Source organism: Paramisgurnus dabryanus, chromosome 12 (genome assembly GCF_030506205.2).
Source record: "Paramisgurnus dabryanus chromosome 12, PD_genome_1.1, whole genome shotgun sequence".
NCBI lineage: Eukaryota > Metazoa > Chordata > Actinopteri > Cypriniformes > Cobitidae > Paramisgurnus > Paramisgurnus dabryanus.
Window position 1 is genome coordinate 15,857,146 of NC_133348.1, and position 18,937 is coordinate 15,876,082.

Here is an 18,937-nt window from a genome sequence, read left to right on the forward strand (position 1 = left end):
GAGAGACATTATAGCACCTCACAGATAATTTCTTTGTGATCACAATGACAAAGGTTTGTCCTGCTCTCGTTCCGTGTTCCAATAGTTACAATAAAAACAGGAAGGCTATTCAACAATCATGTGTTACTTCATTATTTATTATGTCAACACCAGTAAATTCATAAATACATAAGGTACAAAATACAGGACTGTCAGGGGTTAAAAGTCACGCAACATCTTCCATGTAGTCGGCACCCAAGCTTATCTGCGAGACGCTTACATCCTGAGTGCTTTCATCAAGCTGAAAAAGAAAGAGGTGACAACTAATGAAATGACTATAAGAGTCAGTATGATTCATAACATATTTCTCTGTGGTGAAAACCAAACTAAAATCTAAGCCAAACTGATGATGCTATTTCACCCAGTCAGAATGATGACTTTTGTATTATACTACAAAGCAAACTTTGATCCTGCAGGGCCACTGCCCTAGAAAGTAGGACTGCGTTTCAACTAATCGCAACTAATCGAATAAAAGTTTTTGTTTACATCACATATGTGTGTGTATGGTGTATAATAATTCTGTATATATATATAAATACACAAACATGCATGTATAATTTTAAGGGAAAAAAAAGTGTAAATATAGACCGTTTCAGCGGTAACAACATAAACAAGTCGCTGTCGCGGTCCGCACGTAACTTCCGGTAAACTCCGCTAATAATAAATAACAACAAATTCTTTAAACATAGTTTATTTATATAACAAGCAAACAAAACAACACATAGATTACCTAGGAAACCAAAACATTTGTTATTTTCGACGAGGCATTTGTTCAAGAGATCAGTTTAGCAACTAGTCAGACCATTAAAAAAACGAAACCGGAAGTAAGGTTCGGATCCAGACGTGTATCACGTGCGTCCGATGAAACCATCTATATATAAATTAGATATAAATATTCAAAAGTATATACACATGTAAATATTTATATATACACATTATTATACACAGCACACACACCCACATGATGTAAACAAAAACTTTTATTTGATTAGTTGCAATTAGTTGTTATGCAGCCCTACTAAAAAGCTTAGTTTGCATCATAATCCAACACTCCTGCACAAATTACTAATTCGTTTTCTGGAAAACTTGGTTTTGGCAGGTGGTTTTGGTTGGAATTAAACTCTGTAGGATGTTGACCCTCTGGGACCGTAGCTGAATGGGCCTGTTATAATATGAACATTTAGTTCTTCTTGTTGCGCAATTTGACCTTCTTTAAATACCCATCTTTGACATAAATGTAACATCCTATTTTTACTTCTGTCTTCTGACACAATACACAATCCACGAGGCCACCTTAAGGACTTGCCCTCATCACACACAGTTAAATGTGAAGTTTGTCCAAATTGACATTAGTGATAATCACAACAATATTGCTTTAGTATTATGTATATGTATTATTATACATTTATGAAGCATTTATATAAAACCGAATGTAGCGTGAATTCGGATAAATTGGGACATCACAATTTTTCTAAATTTTACTTCTACAATTTTTAGTGAGACATTTATACCTTATCACTAATGTCAGGCCCCTCTATTGAGACTTCCTCAATCTCCTCATCGATGCTCACTTCACTCTTAGAGTTTTCAGTGCGATGACTGTGAAATAAGAGAGATAACACCACATTTAATGACCTAATAAGGACTCAGGTTGAGTAAAATAACAAAGGCCCAATAAATCGTTCAGACAGAACATTGTTTACCTGTTGAAGTCATCATCATAGTCAATGTCATCTGTGCACGCAACATTTTGAAAAGGAGAAATAAGAAATGCAGTAGTGATTGAAAGCTTGTTTACATGGTTTATTATGTAATATGAGACAGGAAAAATGTCATACCTGGCAAAGGAGATGCAGTATTTTCATTTAGTGCTTGAATATCTTTGGCACCTTTATCTTTAGAAGTACCTAAAATGAGCATTAAATAGAAAAGACATTACTTAGCATTTAAATTGTTTTATCAATGCATTTATTTCATTGGTAACACTTTACAATAAGGTTCATTAGTTAACTACATTAGTTAACATGAACTAATAATCAACTGCACTTTAACAGTATTTATTAATCTTTGTTAATGTTAATTTCAACAATTACTAAAACTTTATTAAAATCTTAATAACGTTATTTAATGCACTGTGAACTAACATGAACAAACAATTGAAAGCTTTATTTTTTTAATAACTAACATTAACAAAGATTAATAAATACTGTGTCAAATGTATTGCTCATGATTTGTTCATGTTAGTTAATACATTAACTAATGTTAACTAATGAACCTTTTTGTAAAGTGTTACCATTTTTACTCCTATTTAAGATAAAATGCAAAATACAAGTAAAATGTACACAAAATAAAAACAAAAATTACAATTTTAAAACAAAATGGGTTCTTCAGGCAAAAGTTTGTATTTAGTGTGACCTCACATGGCACTAAGAACATCTTAAACTCTTTTGAGGAAACTCAAGTCATTAGATTAGAAGTAGGCTTTCATTTCATTTAGGTTTAAGAGAGCCTGCAGGTTCCTGCTGTTGCTCAAGTGTAAGGAGAGGTAACATTAAATACATCACACTTTAGCATATAAATTTATTCATATATATTTTTAATATTGCATACAAATTTCCTGTATTTTCTGGTTGAATTCTAATAAAGAGACAGAGACAAAAACAACAAATCTAATGGTGGATGCTGGCTTAAGACTTTGCACAGTGCTGTAAATCAATAATTAATGAATAAATAACTTGGCAACAACAAAAATAAGTCAAGACATTCTATCAAAGCAATATTCATAACTGGATATTTCACATGAATATTTTACTAATATAAATATACAATGTTTGATCAGTCACAAACAGTTAGCTGCAGCCCTTAAGTGGAGATGTACCATTCTTGTCGGATGCAGGATCTATCTTGCTGCTTTCGCCAGAGATGGATCCTCCCGTGCTCCTTAAAAGTGCATCCGTGGAGAATGCTTTTCCTGAAATGCTGCCCGAGGCCCCTCTCCTGGGAAACACAAAATACGAGACTCTAAATGTGACTGAATGCACTTTTGTGAAGCAAGCTGACAACCATAAAACAAGAAGGAGAGGAAGGGGAAGTGACTGCGGGGTACAGACAGGAAACGGGCCCAGCTCACCTGGGTTCAGAGTCACAGTCTGAAAGCATGTCCTCTCCATCTCCCTCTTTACCAATGCCTATAGCAGACAGGCTGAGAGCAGACAGAGCAAAAGCATGTTCATACATACATACACACAAACACATAAACACATCGAGAAGAACAATGTCTCTTTCCCAATGTTGGGAAAGAGACTCACATGTAAAACATGCAAAGTGGAAAGAAGGAAAGGAAGGAAAACATAAGATAAAAAGACATGATGACAAGTACTGCGCTAATCTTTCTCATTTTGACTAGTTGCTGGATTTTTTCTGAAAGTATCAGTTTATGGCAAGGGTCTTCAAACCAATTATTATCTACTTTATGCCATGTAAGCATCATAAAATTCTTGTAATATACTTAATTCAGGATGAAGTATACTTAGAGGGATAGTTCACCCAAAAATGAAAATAATGTCATTAATGACTCACCCTCATGTCGTTCCAAACTTGTAAGACCTCTGTTCATCTTGGAACACAGTTTAAGATGTTTTAGATTTAGTCCGAGAGCTTGTTGACCCTTCATTGAAAATCTATGTACGGTATACTGTCCATGTCCAGAAAGGTAATAAAAACATCATCAAAGTAGTTCATGTGACATCAGTGGGTCAGTTAGAATGTGTTGAAGCATCAAAAATACACTTTGGTCAAAAAATTATGACTTTATTCAGCAGTCTTCTGTTCCACATTTGTTGTGAAGCGCATACGTGAGACTAAAGTCACATGACTGCAGCGGGTGACGTGTTATCTGGTGCACCCCAGCTGTTTTTTGCTTTGTTTAGTTTTTTTGTGCACCACGGCTTCGTTTACAGTCCGAGTTTAAAAAAAAACTTTGCAAACATGTCTGAGGATAACACATCATCCGTGTCAATGCAGTGACGTGACTTTAGTCTCGCGCATGCGCTTCACAATAGAAGCGGAAGAGAAGACAATGCTGAATAAAGTCGGATTTTTTGTTATTTTTGGACCAAAATGTATTTAGATGCTTCAACACATTCTAACTGACCCACTGATGTCACATGGACTACTTTGATGATGTTTTTATTACCTTTCTGGACATGGACAGTATACCGTACGTAGATTTTCAATGAAGGGTCAACAAGCTCTCTGACTAAATCTAAAACATCTTAAACTGTGTTACGAAGATGAACGGAGGTCTTACAAGTTTGCAACGACATGAGGGTGAGTCATTAATGACATTATTTTCATATTTGGGTGAACTATCCCTTTAATGTGTTTCTGTTTTGAGCATATTTATAAATCTAGTACCGGATTCAGCTGGTGGACCCACGTTGAAATCCCCTTGGATAATGGCATGAATACAGTAACAATGAGTCTACTAACAGTTGCAAAGAGCCAAACAGTCTGATCTGTCACCCATGGCTGCACTGCAGTGGGACTGAATGGCAGTGTGATCACTCCATGCACACTCACTCATTGAGGCTAGTGCCCCTCCTCATTTGGGAAAAGGATCGCCTTGGCAGGCTTCCTTCTCTCTGCCAGAGTTGACTTCTCACGAGGGGGAAAACACAGACAGACCGAAAACACAGTGGCAGAAAGAGACAGAAAGGGAAGAGTGGAAATAAAATAAAGGAGGGTGCAACATACGACAGAGCTCCATTCTGACAAGGCAAGATATTCCCGTAACGTGCGTCTATAGAAACATTTAAACCTGAATCATAATGAAATAACGTAAGTGTGCAATGGAAAAGAAAGTACTTACTCTTTTTGATTATAGATTTTTTCAGAAAGCCGCTGTCCTGAATAAGGCTTATCTGCTGAACTGCTGTTCTCATGTGCAGTATTAAGAAACAATGAAAAAGAGAAGATACAAACAGTAAAAATACTACATACTTCTGTTTATCTTATCTAAAATCATTTATTTTGGCCTTTCGTTGTATAGGGTTTATAAATGTCACTTAAACAGTATTTAAACAGAAAAATTGAAGTACAGTTATGTACTATGAAAACACAAAGATATGAATCCAGATCACGTTTCCGAAATTACAATCAAATGTGCTGCTGGTGGTTTAGATTATTTTGTTATCAGTCTCAGTGGAACATGTGGGCACAGAAACCAGCTTTCATTTTGAATGCCGCATAAACGTCGACAACCATTACCCATAACCGGTATTTGACAATTACCAATACATGCTTGTACAAGCAACAAGCAGTACTTCTTTCTTACCAGCCATAGGTCTTCTGAGGTGTGGGAAGAGGATCATCAAAAAATGAGTCTTCTCCCTCATCCTCAACCTCCAGTCCAAAATCCACTGTACCTCTAAGTGGGGTGGGAGCATTCCACCCATCACCTAGCACCCCATCAGACACCTGAACGGACCCTACGTTTTTTAGAGACCCAAGTGCTTCATCATGTCTTCTGTCGCCAGCCTATGGGAACGTAACGACAGTATGATTAGACACCGACTTCAAATGCATTACAAAATCACAAGGTACAGATTTTATCTGATGTTACCACATGAACACATGTTGCATTAGTGCCGGTTATGTAATATTAATTGGATTTGAACCAGCAAGCCTCTAACTCGTATCAAGTTGGGCTTTGAAGCTGAATGTGTCAAAATGAGTGTGAAAACAGTCATCAAAGAATAGTGGGTTCCCTATCGGCCCGAGTGGTTTTAAAAACACGACATTCTCAAGTAAAACTACCTTTGATTGGAGACTTCCTGTGAATGGATGATGAAAAGATAAATAGCATAAGTTACAAGAACAGTGGGTTGTTAAAAAGCCAATTCTAAAACTTGCCTTTGGTAATTTCTTAAAGATCACATATACTGATAAACTGTTGTCATTCAACCCACTCGTGAATCAAGTGTGGGAACAGCCTTACTTTGTATGGGCCAATTGAAAAGGTTTTACTTGAGATGAAATGTTTCACTGTTAGTGTACAACTATCCAAAAGAAGTGATTAAAAGATAACACAAGCTAAATCAACCGAATAATCAGCCACAGGTTACAGATTGTTAGTTGAAAGTAATTGTATTGGGTGGTTAGTAGAAGCCTGGTCAGTGGATTTGCCACTAAAAGCTTAGATTTGAATTGTATATTAGCTTATTTGTACTACATCAAGAAGACAGCCCCAATTCAACCATGGGCTAGTAGCACCATAACTAACATAAGCACCAGTTTGAAATATCCAAATAACCATTTAAAACAAAGTAGTCATTGTGTACTTAAAAAGAAAGTCAGATTTGTTATTTCAAGCTGAGAAATTAAAGAAAAAGTCAAATTTTACATTGAAAAGATGAAAGTAGGACATATTGGCGTTGACCCTGTATTAACAGGCAAATGTGGTCATACACCATCTGTGAATATGATGCATGAGACCTAAAGGAAGCCACATGGTTGAGCTGATCGTAAGAACTCCTGTATCGGAGCTGACGCACATGTGCTTTACCTTTGGGTCAGCGTTCAGTTCCTGTGCTGAACCGTGTTTAAATCCTTTATACCTGGGTATCTGAGTACCAGAACACAGCCATCAGCTTCTCTTATTATACAATTCTGACATGCTAACCTCACTAACATCACTACATGTGGATGGAGTCAGAAAATAAAAAGATGCATTGCTGTTGGAATATAAACACGAATAGAGACAATAATTGCATGCAACAAGAGGTTTATACTGTATGATGCATGAGAGATTTTACAGAAATATCTCTGATTGGGTAATTTTCATTAAATTAAATTATAATATCAATTTAAATGTATGATATTTATGAATTAAATGTTTTTTTTTATAAAGGCATCTTATTTTTGGGCTACAACTCCATTCTGTGGTGACACATGTCTGTACTCTGGTAAAACCCCTTTAGCCTTTGTGACTCAAACTTCAAAGGCAGTATGTGCACAATATTATACATCACCGACTATCAAAGATAATCTGAGATATCCAGACAAAGAACTAAAATGCACATACCGGTAGCTACACATATTACTAAATTGTATGGAAATTGTGTGTGTGATATATGTAAAACAAAATTTGGAAAATGTTTGAAAGACACTTTGCAAAGTTCTAGTCTAATCCAGCCAATAATGCCATCTGAATATGGATTATTTATAACGGTTTTGTATATATTGGGAGCAAGCCAAAATACTAGAAGTGACAACAATGTAACTAGCGATTACAATCTAGTGCGAATCTGAGAGAAAGTGTGTGAAAGAAAGATAAGTATACTGTTAGCAACATTCTTTCCTCTGCATTAAATACCGTTGATCATAACATTTCCTGTCTAGATTACAATACTGTGTGAGATTACAGGGACATGTCCTCATTTGTACTTGACAAATAGATGATTCTGTGTCCGATTGGTTAAAGTCTCTTCCTGTTTATCGCACCTGTCATGTGGTGTGCCTCAGTGGTCCATTCTTGCACCTGTTCTTTTTTTATTATATATACTAACTAGGCTCTATCTGTAGTAAGCATTTGGTTTCATTTCACTGTTATGTAGACAATACACAGATCTACCTGCCATTAAAATGCAATGACCACCATACTGCTATGAAGTTTCTTTTTGCTTGCATAGAGTTGAAAACAAGGCTTTTTTTGTTTAAATGAAAGTAAAACTGAATTTATTATTTTTGGTTCCACACTGTAAAAATAGAGTTATTTTTTTACCCACAATGGGTAAATACTGGACTAAACACATGCTGGGTTAAAAATGACCCAATGTTGGGTTCAGGGCTCTACACTAACGTTTTGCACTGGTAGCACTGGTGCGCCCTAACATTATTTCTTAGGTGCACCAGCACAAAAGTTAGGTGCACCCATTGTTCTGGTGAACATGAATGAAAATATATTGAGGAATGTTTGTAACCAAACCATTCATGAGCCCCATTCACTTCCATAGTATTGTTTTTTCCTACTATAGAAGTGAATGGGGCTCATGCTTGGTTTGGTTATTAAAATTCCTCAAAATATCTTGCTTCGTGTTTATCAGAACAAAGAAATTTATACAGGTTTGTAACAAAATGAGGGAGAGTTCATTCTCATTTTTGGGTGAACTGTCCCTTTAACACCGCAAGTTTGGCACCCATGGTGGTTTAATACAGAATATAAACATGTAGGCTATTTTATAATTTTCATGTTGTCATTCCATTTTCCTTATACGAGTCATGCACAGTCCTGTTTGATAACCCGCATCCGCGCGATTAAAATAACCCTTGACCCGTTATCCAACATCAGCATCAATTTATTTCATACCCGCCCATTTGACAAAGACTGCGACAGGCCGCACCGCAAAATCGTGAAGCAAGTAGAAACCTTTAAAGATCTTCATGCAGAACATTGACCGAAATAAGCACGGCAGATTGACAGCTGAGCGCTGCGCTTTTATTTATACCTTATAAATTGATGATACGACTTCAGTGATTCCAAAGGGATGTCCAAAAAAACTCAAGTAGAATGTTAAATGTTTAAAGTTTAATGTCTCTTTCTCGCTGCCCTGCGTAAACCCGCGCCGGTGATGGCATGATACGCGGGATGAGCTTGCATCTTGCATAACCTTAAATTACCTTAAATTATGGTCATACAAATAAAAGTAAACCAACATTCAAAACTGTAATGGTGTACATTTATTTATGTAAAGTTACACTCACAATAATAACAAAACATTGTGCTTTTTTAAATAGGTAAAAAAAGTTTTTTGTGCTGCATCGGTTTTGGAGCGCGTCACAGAAAAAATTAACTATAGGCTACTTTTGAATTTGTTTTGTTAATTTGCTAATTATTTAAGTGAAACACATTTCATGTAGGCTTATTTATTTTATTATTTTTACACCAAAGAAAGACGTAATCATCATGTTCTATTCATTTTAATGCTTTTTGCGCATAAACTAAACCCTTGGGGGGAATTATTTATAAAGGAATCAACAACGCAAATCAAGGAATTTATTTATTTTTCTATTTAAGACAGTCTGGCAGGGCAGTAATAAAGTTTATAGGATTAGATTTGGAAGCAAGATTATGAAAAAACAGCAGTCCTGACTCCTGGATTTTTTCTCTAAATTGGGCGCACGCGACATTGCTGTTCAGGGTTACGTTCAAATAATTTACTTCAAAAGAATTATGCTCTGGCTCTGACTCGATTGTAAGAGGCTCATTTCCTAATTCCGTCTTCGGGTTCGGACCAGGGCTTATGTGATGAGAGGTTGATGTCAGAGCATTGGTTATGATCTTTGGACGGATCAGGCATTAACTTAACATTCTTAACGAAAAAGTTGTCAATCGTTCTTTTCCTCTTCTCTTATCCGCGGCTACATCCACTCTGTTTATCTGACGGACCAAGGCTACTCACCTCTCCCTGTCTGACTGGAGCGCACACGCATTTTAAATGTACACACACGTAGATCTGGACCACGGCTTTTTCCCTCGAACTCCTGGTCGCACCACTGAGAAATTAGGTCGCATGTGCGACCAAATTAGGTCACATGTGCGACCAAATTGGTCGCACTCTCGAGCCCTGTGGGTTGTTAGGTATAAACAACCCAGCATTGGGTCAATTTTAACCAAGCGGTGTGTTCCAATATGTACCCATTATGGGTCAAAAATAACCCAACCATTTTTAGAGTACAATAATAATTGAAGCACTGGCAATTTGAATCTTAATTGTCTCTCTCACTTCATCACATTATGTGTTAAAAATTTGGTCATGCTACTCGATAACACCTTAAAGTTTGAGACACATATCAATGCTGTGGTAAGTTCTAGCTTTTCTCAGCTACGCCTCTTTTCTAAAATTAAACCATTTCTTTCAGAGAAAACACTGGAGGTTACCATCCATGCTTTTATTACATCTCACTTGAATTACTGCAATTCCCTTTGCTGTGACATTTTAACGAAATTTGTTGTACGTCTTCAGTAGGGTGGTCCTTATTTTTCAACTTTTAAGTTTTCATGCTCTCACCCCACCAATATGTTTGAATAAATAAATAAAAAATTGGGCAACATTTTTTCAATATTTAAATTAATATTTAGAGGTTGCTCAAGACCTTTAAAGTTAAACACATTCACATATACTTTGTGCTAGCCTGTAATAATATATAGACGGTTTCAGCAGTGACAACATAAACAAGCGGCTTTCGTGTTCCTTACGTAACTTCCGGTAAACTCCGCGAAGAATAAATAACAACAAACTCCTTTTAAAGTAGTTTATTTATTAACAAGCAAGATAAACAACACGTAGATTACATAGGAACACAAAACATTTGTTATTTTTGACAAGGTTTTTGTTAAGAGTTCAGTTTCAGCAACTAGTCAGACCATTAAACAAACAGAAACCGGAAGTAAAGTTCAGACCAGACGCTTATCGCGTCACCGCACGTGCGCCCGATGAAACGGTCTATACTTATGGCAGCAATGGACTTATTTGACCATGCTCCATGCAATTAAAACTCCTGTTTTGGTTGTGATTTGTCTTTCAAAGCAAGAAAGCTTCAATGTGAATGAAGCATAATAGACAATATACACTGAGACAATGGCTGAAGACACACAAAGCAAGTCCTCTATATGGTTACTCGGATCAGAAGAGACTGAAATAACTCCAAGAAGCAAGTTTTATGTGTGTTGTGCGTTTTCAAATGGTACAGTTTATGCAAAATATGTGATTTTCAAAATTTTCAAAAAGGCTTTGAGCAACCTCTAGATATTGTAAAAAGAATTCAAAATTTTGCAGTGTGTTTTTATTGATATCCTAACACATTTAGGGGGTGAGAGTTGAACATTAAAAAAAAAATGTATCCATTATAAGGACTACCCTAGTCTTCAGTTAGTTCAGAAGACCGCCGCTAAATTCCTTAACGGACGTTGCAAATTTGATCTGGTCACCCCTATCTTACGATCATTGCTTGGCTTCCTGTACACTACCATATCAACTTTAGCCTTTTGTTCATAAATCCTTGAATATCAAAGCACATCTCTATCTGTCTGAGCTTCTTCAAACCCATAGTCCATCCACATTAAAATGGCTTTATCATTAACTGCTTTTAAAACCTCTTTAAAGGCATACTTTTTATTTTTTATCTTTGTACAGCACTTTGGTCAGTGCTCTATAAACAAACAAACTTGAACTTGAAAAAGTTGTTAAGACAGGAAGTGAGCTTACCTTGCTGCCGAAAGACGACATGATTCTATCCTCAATATTTTTACTTGAGGGGTAAAGTGCATCACTGCTTTCATAAGTAACCTATGTGAGATATCATTGCATTGATTTACCACACACACAAAACAAAACACTATTATATCTGTTTGTTACAAAGGACACTCCACTTTTTTTGAAAATATGCTAATTTTCAAGCTCCCCTACAGTTAAACATTTTAATATTTTACCATTTTGGAATCCATTCAGCTGATCCCAGAGTCTGGCGGTACCACTTTTAGCATAGCTTAGCACAATCCATTGAATCTGATTAGACCATTAGCATCGCACTTTTAACCAAAGAGTTTCAATATTTTTTCAATTTAAAACTTGACTCTTCTGTAGTTACATTGTGTACTAACACCGACATATTGGACTTTGCTGCCGTAACATGGCTGCAGGAGGCGCAATGATATTACGCAGTGCTGGAAAATGAGCATATTTTCAAAAAAGAGGAGTGTCACTTTAAGGTTACTAACCACGCTTCGGCACTGTGTGAAGAAGGATTTGTACATTCCTAGGAAGTCCTGAAAGTCTATAGCTGAGGTTATAGAGAACAGAAATTTGAGAGAGGCAGGAATAAAAGCATGGAATGAAAAGGCATGTAAAATTCATTATAAAACAATGAATGCAATTTATTTTCCGTTAATCATTTCAGTTTATTTGTCAAACAAAAGCCAGATTTTCAGACATATGTCACAAATTTGCAAAAATTTAATTAAGCAAGAACATGGATACTCACTAGTGCTTGTCTCCTTGCTTTTGTCTCCAAGGTCCTCATTGACAAAACTTTCCAGCACGTTTCTGTTTGATTTGAATATAAGAAATAAAAAAGTAATTTATTTGGTGATATTTGCAGTTTACATCATAACAGTATCAAAAAGTTATCACTTTAATTATTCTTTTATAACCATTAAACCCATTAACTGGCGCTGTCCCGTGAGAGGGACACTTAAGTTTATTTCAATATTTTTCATGTAAATGTTAATCTATCACGACAAACTATATATTGTTGGAAAGGTCTAAAATGTAGTTTTCATATTTCAAACCTTTTAGCAGTAATAATAATGCAGTAACTGTATTTTTTCATTTGTGACAAGAGTATGCAACAAACCTCACAGCAAACCAACACAAACCTCAGCTTTTTGATAATTTTATGTATTAAAAATAATACGATATTGCATTTTTTTATTTATTACAAATAAATGTAAACTGCTATTAAAAAAATTATATTTCTACCTCAAGACAAGTTTACCCTCAAGTGTCTTCTTTAAAACAAGACCAAAATTAGGCTTCTAGACCCCAAAAAATGCCAGTTTATATTAATTTGAAGGTGTACATCACCTTTTCACACACCCCCACTCAAATAGGGCTGTACCAGTTAAAGGGTTAAAAACTATTTTGTAACAATTTTATAAAAACTATTTCCAGGTTTTGTTCTGGTTTGTGTACAGAAATGCACTATGTTCCCTGAGTCATGAGAAAGGCCATGACCACAATAAGCCGCAGGCATAGATTGTGGGAGGATGTCAACACTTTCAGTCATTACATAAAGAAGGGTTTCAGTACCAGTAAGGGCATATATTTCCTAGAGTTCGTGGCATTCTGTGTCCACGGTGTTTAATCATACCTGCTGAACTGAGGGAACAGATCTGAGAAAATGGCTGTGATTGCATCTCTGTTTATTCTACCGCTTCGGTTCTGTAAAATCAAAAACAAAATTGTAAATCCAACTACGTCTTTATACTCACACAATACTTTGGTTATAATTATTCCAAATAAAAAAGTACCTTGTCATAAGAGTCAAATTTTTTACGAGCATCAGCGATTTGACGGGATGACAATTCCTAAACAAACATGATTTTATGATATCAGTTTCTACTACATACATACATAATAAAATCATATTAATTTCATTATACACCTATGAATGTCACTTTTAAGGTGAGCACTCAAAAGAAGGCAGGATATCAATAAGTACAACCACAACACTTGTCTGACATAATAACACCCATACATTGCTAGTGGAGTAATTAAGCAAACACACGCATGGTGGCCACAAAGGAAGAGAAAATGTCTAGAACTAGGACAAGCTTGTTTTGCACAAGCATCTTAACAGGAAACCTTTTCTTTTGCAACACCACTTGAAGATGTTCATTTACATCACTCTTCCCTCGTGTGACCTGAATAAATCAACTGGGGTTTGTGATGTGTGGGTAAACCAGTGATAAGGATCAACCCAAAACATGCACTCTTAACCACAAGTGAAATAAATGGGTTAGCATTATTACTAGTCTGTGACTGGATCTGCTCCTGAGAGCAAGCAAACCCCACCTGTGATTACTGTACGTGTGGGTGCGAAAAACAGGTTACAGGCAGATCTAAAGAGATAAAATATGCCTGCAAGCCAGCGGAGGTAAAGTACCTTGGGAAAAGTTCTCTCCGTCGCTCTGTCTCCCTGAAAATAGAGAAGTAGAAGGTATGAGAAGTATGAATGCCATGCATTTCGAATGGCATAGAAATCTCATTTGGCTGAAATGCAAAGCTATGAAAGTCACCTCTGCGAAAATTGATGTTTTGTCCTTTTGCCGGACCCTCTTGACCAGCTCCAGCAGGAGAGGGGTGTTTCGATTCACCTCTGACTCAGAGATGCCGAGCTCCTTAGACAGACTTTCTCGAGTGTCTAGCCCATTCAACTGAACACATGTAGTGAATGTTTACTTAGGATTTAAGTTAAGAAGAAAGAGATGCAAACAAAGTAGAAGGTTCACACACATGAATTTTTTTTTGGCTGTTTAACTTTAAAAAATTACACACCGTGTTGATTTCTGGTTGAAACACAGCAAGAGTGAAGTCTAAATTGAAGACTTGCAGGAAGTCAGTAATGAGACCTGCTACTAGGCGACCTAGTAAAAATTAGAAATAATTGTAACATTAATCATGCATAATTTTCCAAAGAAAAAGACTTAAGTGGTGGGCAACGATTAATCGCGATTAATCACAGAAAATAAAGAGTTTGTTCTATATTAAATATAAATTAAAAAAATTGACATAAATAAAAAATTTGAAATGTATTTGTCTAAATATTACACACAATCAGATGTGTATATATATACACATTTGAATCCGCTCTATGAGAGTCCGCTCTATGCTGCTCCTGTATTTATGTAATTCAATGAATTCAGTGATGCGGAATGACTTCGGGACCTGTTTGAACTTGATTTGGCTTGTCATGTTGTGGAATGTGTGTGTAGATATACATAATAATTACCCACAGCAAACGTTTTAGCATATATTATGCTAAAACTCACTTTTATTTTGTATGCGATTAATCACGATTAATAGTTGCCCATCACTACTCACAAGTAGGGATCGCCCGATATGGATTTTTTTTTTGTGCCAATTCTGATACCGATTTTTGTTTCATCAGCCTTAGCCGATGACCGATACAGGCTGCCAATTTTCTTGAGCCGATATTTGGAGCCGATACTGCTTTTGCTCACCCAATTTACATCATAAAAATGACACAATGATGATGCCAAATGTTAAAAGTCTCAATTTAAAAAAAGTAACATTTATTAAACTTAAAAAAAACTATATTTAACAAAAAGTAAAAACAGGTGAGGGTGCTATGGAACCATGAACTGCGCCTCCACAATGACGAGGAACTATCAGCAAAGGATATTGAGTTCTAGCACTTTACTACTACAAATATATATATAGAGATGAGCAATAAAAACACGCTTTGTCCAGCTATGATCAGCTGTTAGGCCGAGCTTTCGATGTTGTCATGGAAAGGTTGGTTGTTTTTAGTCACATGACCTGCAGTCGCTTGCGGCTTCCAGCACTCCAGTGTTTCCGCTATATACATTCAACCGTGGCGGCCCGCCACTCCTAAAACATCCCCGCCACGCCTGCGGTTGTGGATAGAAGGGATACAGCAAACGAAATCTCGTTGGATGAGCACTGTTTTATCCTAATCCTTTAACCAAACCCAACTCTAAACACAAAATTTCACACGATTGTATGATGTATTTGTATCTAATTTAGCCAGAACCGCTGTTTTCATCCTAATAATCCTACCTCCAAATCTAATCCTCAACTTTTCGGCTTTTGCTGTATCCCTTCTAGACAAAACCCACAGCGGCAGCTCGCAAAAAAGCTACCGAAATGTCCGCTCTGCGAGACTGGCTGTCTAGAAATAAATTCCTTTCCGGATTTGCGTTGTTCACTCATTTATAAATAAATCTCCTAAAATATCATAATTTCCTCCATGGGTTTAGTTTCGTGCACAAATAGATTTAAATCAACAGAGGATTATTAAGCTACGTTTCTGTTTGAGAAATAATAATTAAATAAATAAGCCTATACGAAATATGTTGCACTTAAATAATTATTAAATTGACAAAACGAATAAAAAAATATTTGAGTTTCTGTTCTTTTTTTGTGACGCGCTCTAAAACCAAACCATCAGAAAGTACGTCATGTTTTTAATGATTATAAATAAGCACAAGGTTTTCTCCTTATTGTGAGTTTACACAAATAAAAATACATCATTTGAAGTTTCGAATGTTGTTTTACTTTTATCTTTATGGCTATAAATTTAGGGTAATTTAAGCTGCAAGGTCATCACGCATATGATGTTCACCGGCGCATATCTACACCAACACAGCGCAGGGCTGCGAGAAAAGACATTATTAAACTTTTGATTTAACATATTACGAGTTTTTTGGACATTCATTTGGAATCACTGTACTCATATTATCAACTTATCTGGCCATTAGTTATTCAGTATAGGCTATAAGCGCAGCGCGCTGCTGACCGCTCAGCTGTCAGTCAATCGTCTGTGCTTTAGATCAACACTCACAAAGTTTCACATTAAATGATAAGATATTTGTCCAAAAACAAAAGGCTAAATACTGAATACTACTTATATACTGAATACTACTTATATGCGACTGCAAGACATTAATAGTCGAATCTGTTTGTAAGGAAACTTACATTATTCCCGTGGAAGAGAAGAACGTTGGTAATAGAAACTTGAGGCAGACGGTGAGACTGTTTTATCTGTTTTCAGACGAAACAGCAGGGTCGGGGTACCCGCGGGTAAACAGCATAATATTTGATCTAACGGGTGTAATAGGCTATTCGCGTGTCATTTGTGTTGTAGATGCAGGTCGGGACTCAATAGACAAGGGTAAAATGCGGGTCTAACATCCAAGACCAAAATTCGACTCGTTTTTAAATGTCCCGTGCTTATTTGTGTTTAAGATCTGTCTGAAGACCGGTAAAGGTTTATATTTAACTGCGCGATTTGCGGTGTGACCGGCTCGGGGTCACAGTCTTTATGTCAAATGGTACGGGTGTGAAATAAAATTGCTGCTGATGTCGGATAACTGGTCGGTTGTTCTGTCAATCACAGCGGTGCGGATTATCAAACAAGACTGCATGACTTTGTAACAGCTCTGTACGCTAAACACGAGGACGAACTTGCAATGCACACTACATTAAAACTACAATAAAATATACGGACTACGTACGTAGCTGTGTAACGTTTTTTTAAGAAAATACAGTTTAGATTAAACATAGAAAAGCAATATGCTATAAATATAAGGAAAAGTAAATGACAGCGTGAAAATTATAAAAAAAAATACATGTTAGTTTACTGTAGCCTATTTTCTACATTAAATTCTTTTTTTACATTTATAATCATCATGGGCGCCCCCTGCCGCCACAGCTGAAAAAAATCCTAGAGGAAACACTGCACTCTGTCTGTAAATAATGCCGGAAAAAACTATCTCCGAACACAGCAGCCACGTATCGGCCGATACACATAAAACTCGCAAAATTGGCCGATATATCGGCCTATCACTACTCACAAGTGCACGCAAAACATTAATAAAAAAAATATCACAATGATAAACCAGGGGTGGTGATGGCGCAGTGGATAAGACACACGCCTTTGGCGTGAGAGCCCCGGGTTCGAATCCACTGTGACACACCATTGTGTCCCTGAGCAAGACACTTAACCCCTAGTTGCTCCAGAGGCGTGCGACCTCTGACATACATATATATATATATATATATAGAGTTTTATTCTATATATATATATATATATAGCAATTGTAAGTCGCTTTGGATAAAAGCGTCAGCTAAATGAATAATTAAGTAAAATGAATAAGTAAATAACATAAAAAGAGAGACATTTTTGTGTCTTACCATCCTTTGTATTAAGGGACTTTTTCAGGTTTTCATTCACAAGAGGAGTTTTATTCTATTAAAAAAATAACAGCTTTAGGATGAGGATGATTAACAGAACACACTCACACACACATTATTTTAACACATATTTTTCATATGTAAAAGATTAAAGCATTTATAACAACCTCAACTTTGTCCTGCTCCTCCAATGCAAGAAAAACAGCAGCGCGTAACTCTGCCTGTAAACAAGAGAAACCCACTGTCATTCATAATTTTGCCCATTCATTCATAGGCTGATATATCGGTACATCCCCAGTATTTACCATAGTAAACTGTAGTAATAAAATTCCTAGACAGTGTTTTTTTAATATTAGCATAATTAAAAACTACAGAACACTACAGTGTAAATTAAAATGTGGTATTTACTGTAATACAGTTTACTATAGGAAAAACTGAAGCATACTACAGTATTATTCATGTAGGAATATAACACTGGTTTTGACATTCTAGATAACTAAGTTATACACTTCCCCCAACACATTTCAGATATAGTGAATAAAAAAATCAAGACTTTACAAACTGGCTAGTTAAATAAACAAAGCCTATCTGGCTAGTTGCCAATATCCGCATAACCTTAATACAACTGATTTTAACAATTACACACTAATTAAGTCTAAGAGGAACTATTGTAGGAAAAGTTAAAGATTTATTCTTGTTAAAGAGGAAAAACAAATATTACAAAACGACACTTTCGTGAATGTGTCACACCAGTGGCTGTGTATTTGTTGCCCATAACAACTTTAGCATCATTATGCTATGCTAACAAACAGTGTACGCTAACAAGACAAAAAATGCCTCATTTTAGAGCGGGCACTTTTAACACTAAGTAGACTTCAGTCATGCCAGGACACTTTATGGGAAAATACCTTAATTTTATTTAAAACACCGCTGTTCTCCAAGTTTTGGATCAGTAGATCTCTGAGTTCCGTGTCCTCCTCTGTAGCAGACATCTTCAGTGTGTGTGTCATGTGACCACACAGGCGCGCAAACTAACGCCACCTGACGTTCGCCAGACAAATTACAACGACATTCCGCGTTTCTCTGTTTTGGACCAGTCAAGTTTACTTAAGCGATCTGAGAGGGCTATTTCATAAAACTAGATTTCAAAATAAGCCAGGCTTATTTTGTTAAGTCTGGCTTTTTGCCGGTGGATTTCGTTTCATAAAACAAACTTGAACTAGTTCAACCCCGGTTACTATGGAAACTATGCTTGGAAACTAGCCTTTAAAGTATAATGTGCTTACACTACAACTCTACAACTGAACTCTACAACTGATCTCACCCTGAAACCATTCATGAAACTCTGTTCAACACCTAACACTACACTGTTAAAAAAA

At 36.3% G+C, this 18,937-nt stretch overlaps 1 protein-coding gene across 6 annotated transcripts; it reads right to left on the bottom strand.

Annotated features, from left to right (window-relative positions):
• Window positions 1–116: 116 nt before the first annotated feature.
• cep43 (centrosomal protein 43) lies at window positions 117–18,593 on the bottom strand. 6 transcript variants are annotated; one of them, XM_065256830.2, is made up of 21 exons: window positions 18,467–18,593; window positions 17,726–17,779; window positions 17,559–17,613; window positions 14,157–14,245; window positions 13,898–14,035; window positions 13,765–13,797; window positions 13,130–13,186; window positions 12,970–13,040; window positions 12,082–12,143; window positions 11,819–11,880; window positions 11,307–11,387; window positions 6,605–6,664; window positions 5,375–5,577; window positions 4,910–4,972; window positions 4,621–4,695; window positions 3,170–3,241; window positions 2,918–3,036; window positions 1,878–1,946; window positions 1,743–1,773; window positions 1,551–1,638; window positions 117–280 (listed from the first exon to the last, which is right to left on the bottom strand). In XM_065256830.2, the coding sequence occupies exons 1-21, from the start codon at window positions 18,566–18,568 to the stop codon at window positions 206–208; spliced, it is 1,659 nt and encodes a 552-aa protein (XP_065112902.1). In that variant the 5' UTR covers window positions 18,569–18,593; the 3' UTR covers window positions 117–205. The 6 variants fall into 6 exon arrangements, with proteins under 6 accessions (XP_065112902.1, XP_065112901.1, XP_065112903.1 ...); XM_065256829.2 differs by having other exon boundaries at window positions 4,621–4,698; XM_065256831.2 differs by lacking the exon at window positions 6,605–6,664 and having other exon boundaries at window positions 4,621–4,698.
• Window positions 18,594–18,937: the final 344 nt, after the last annotated feature.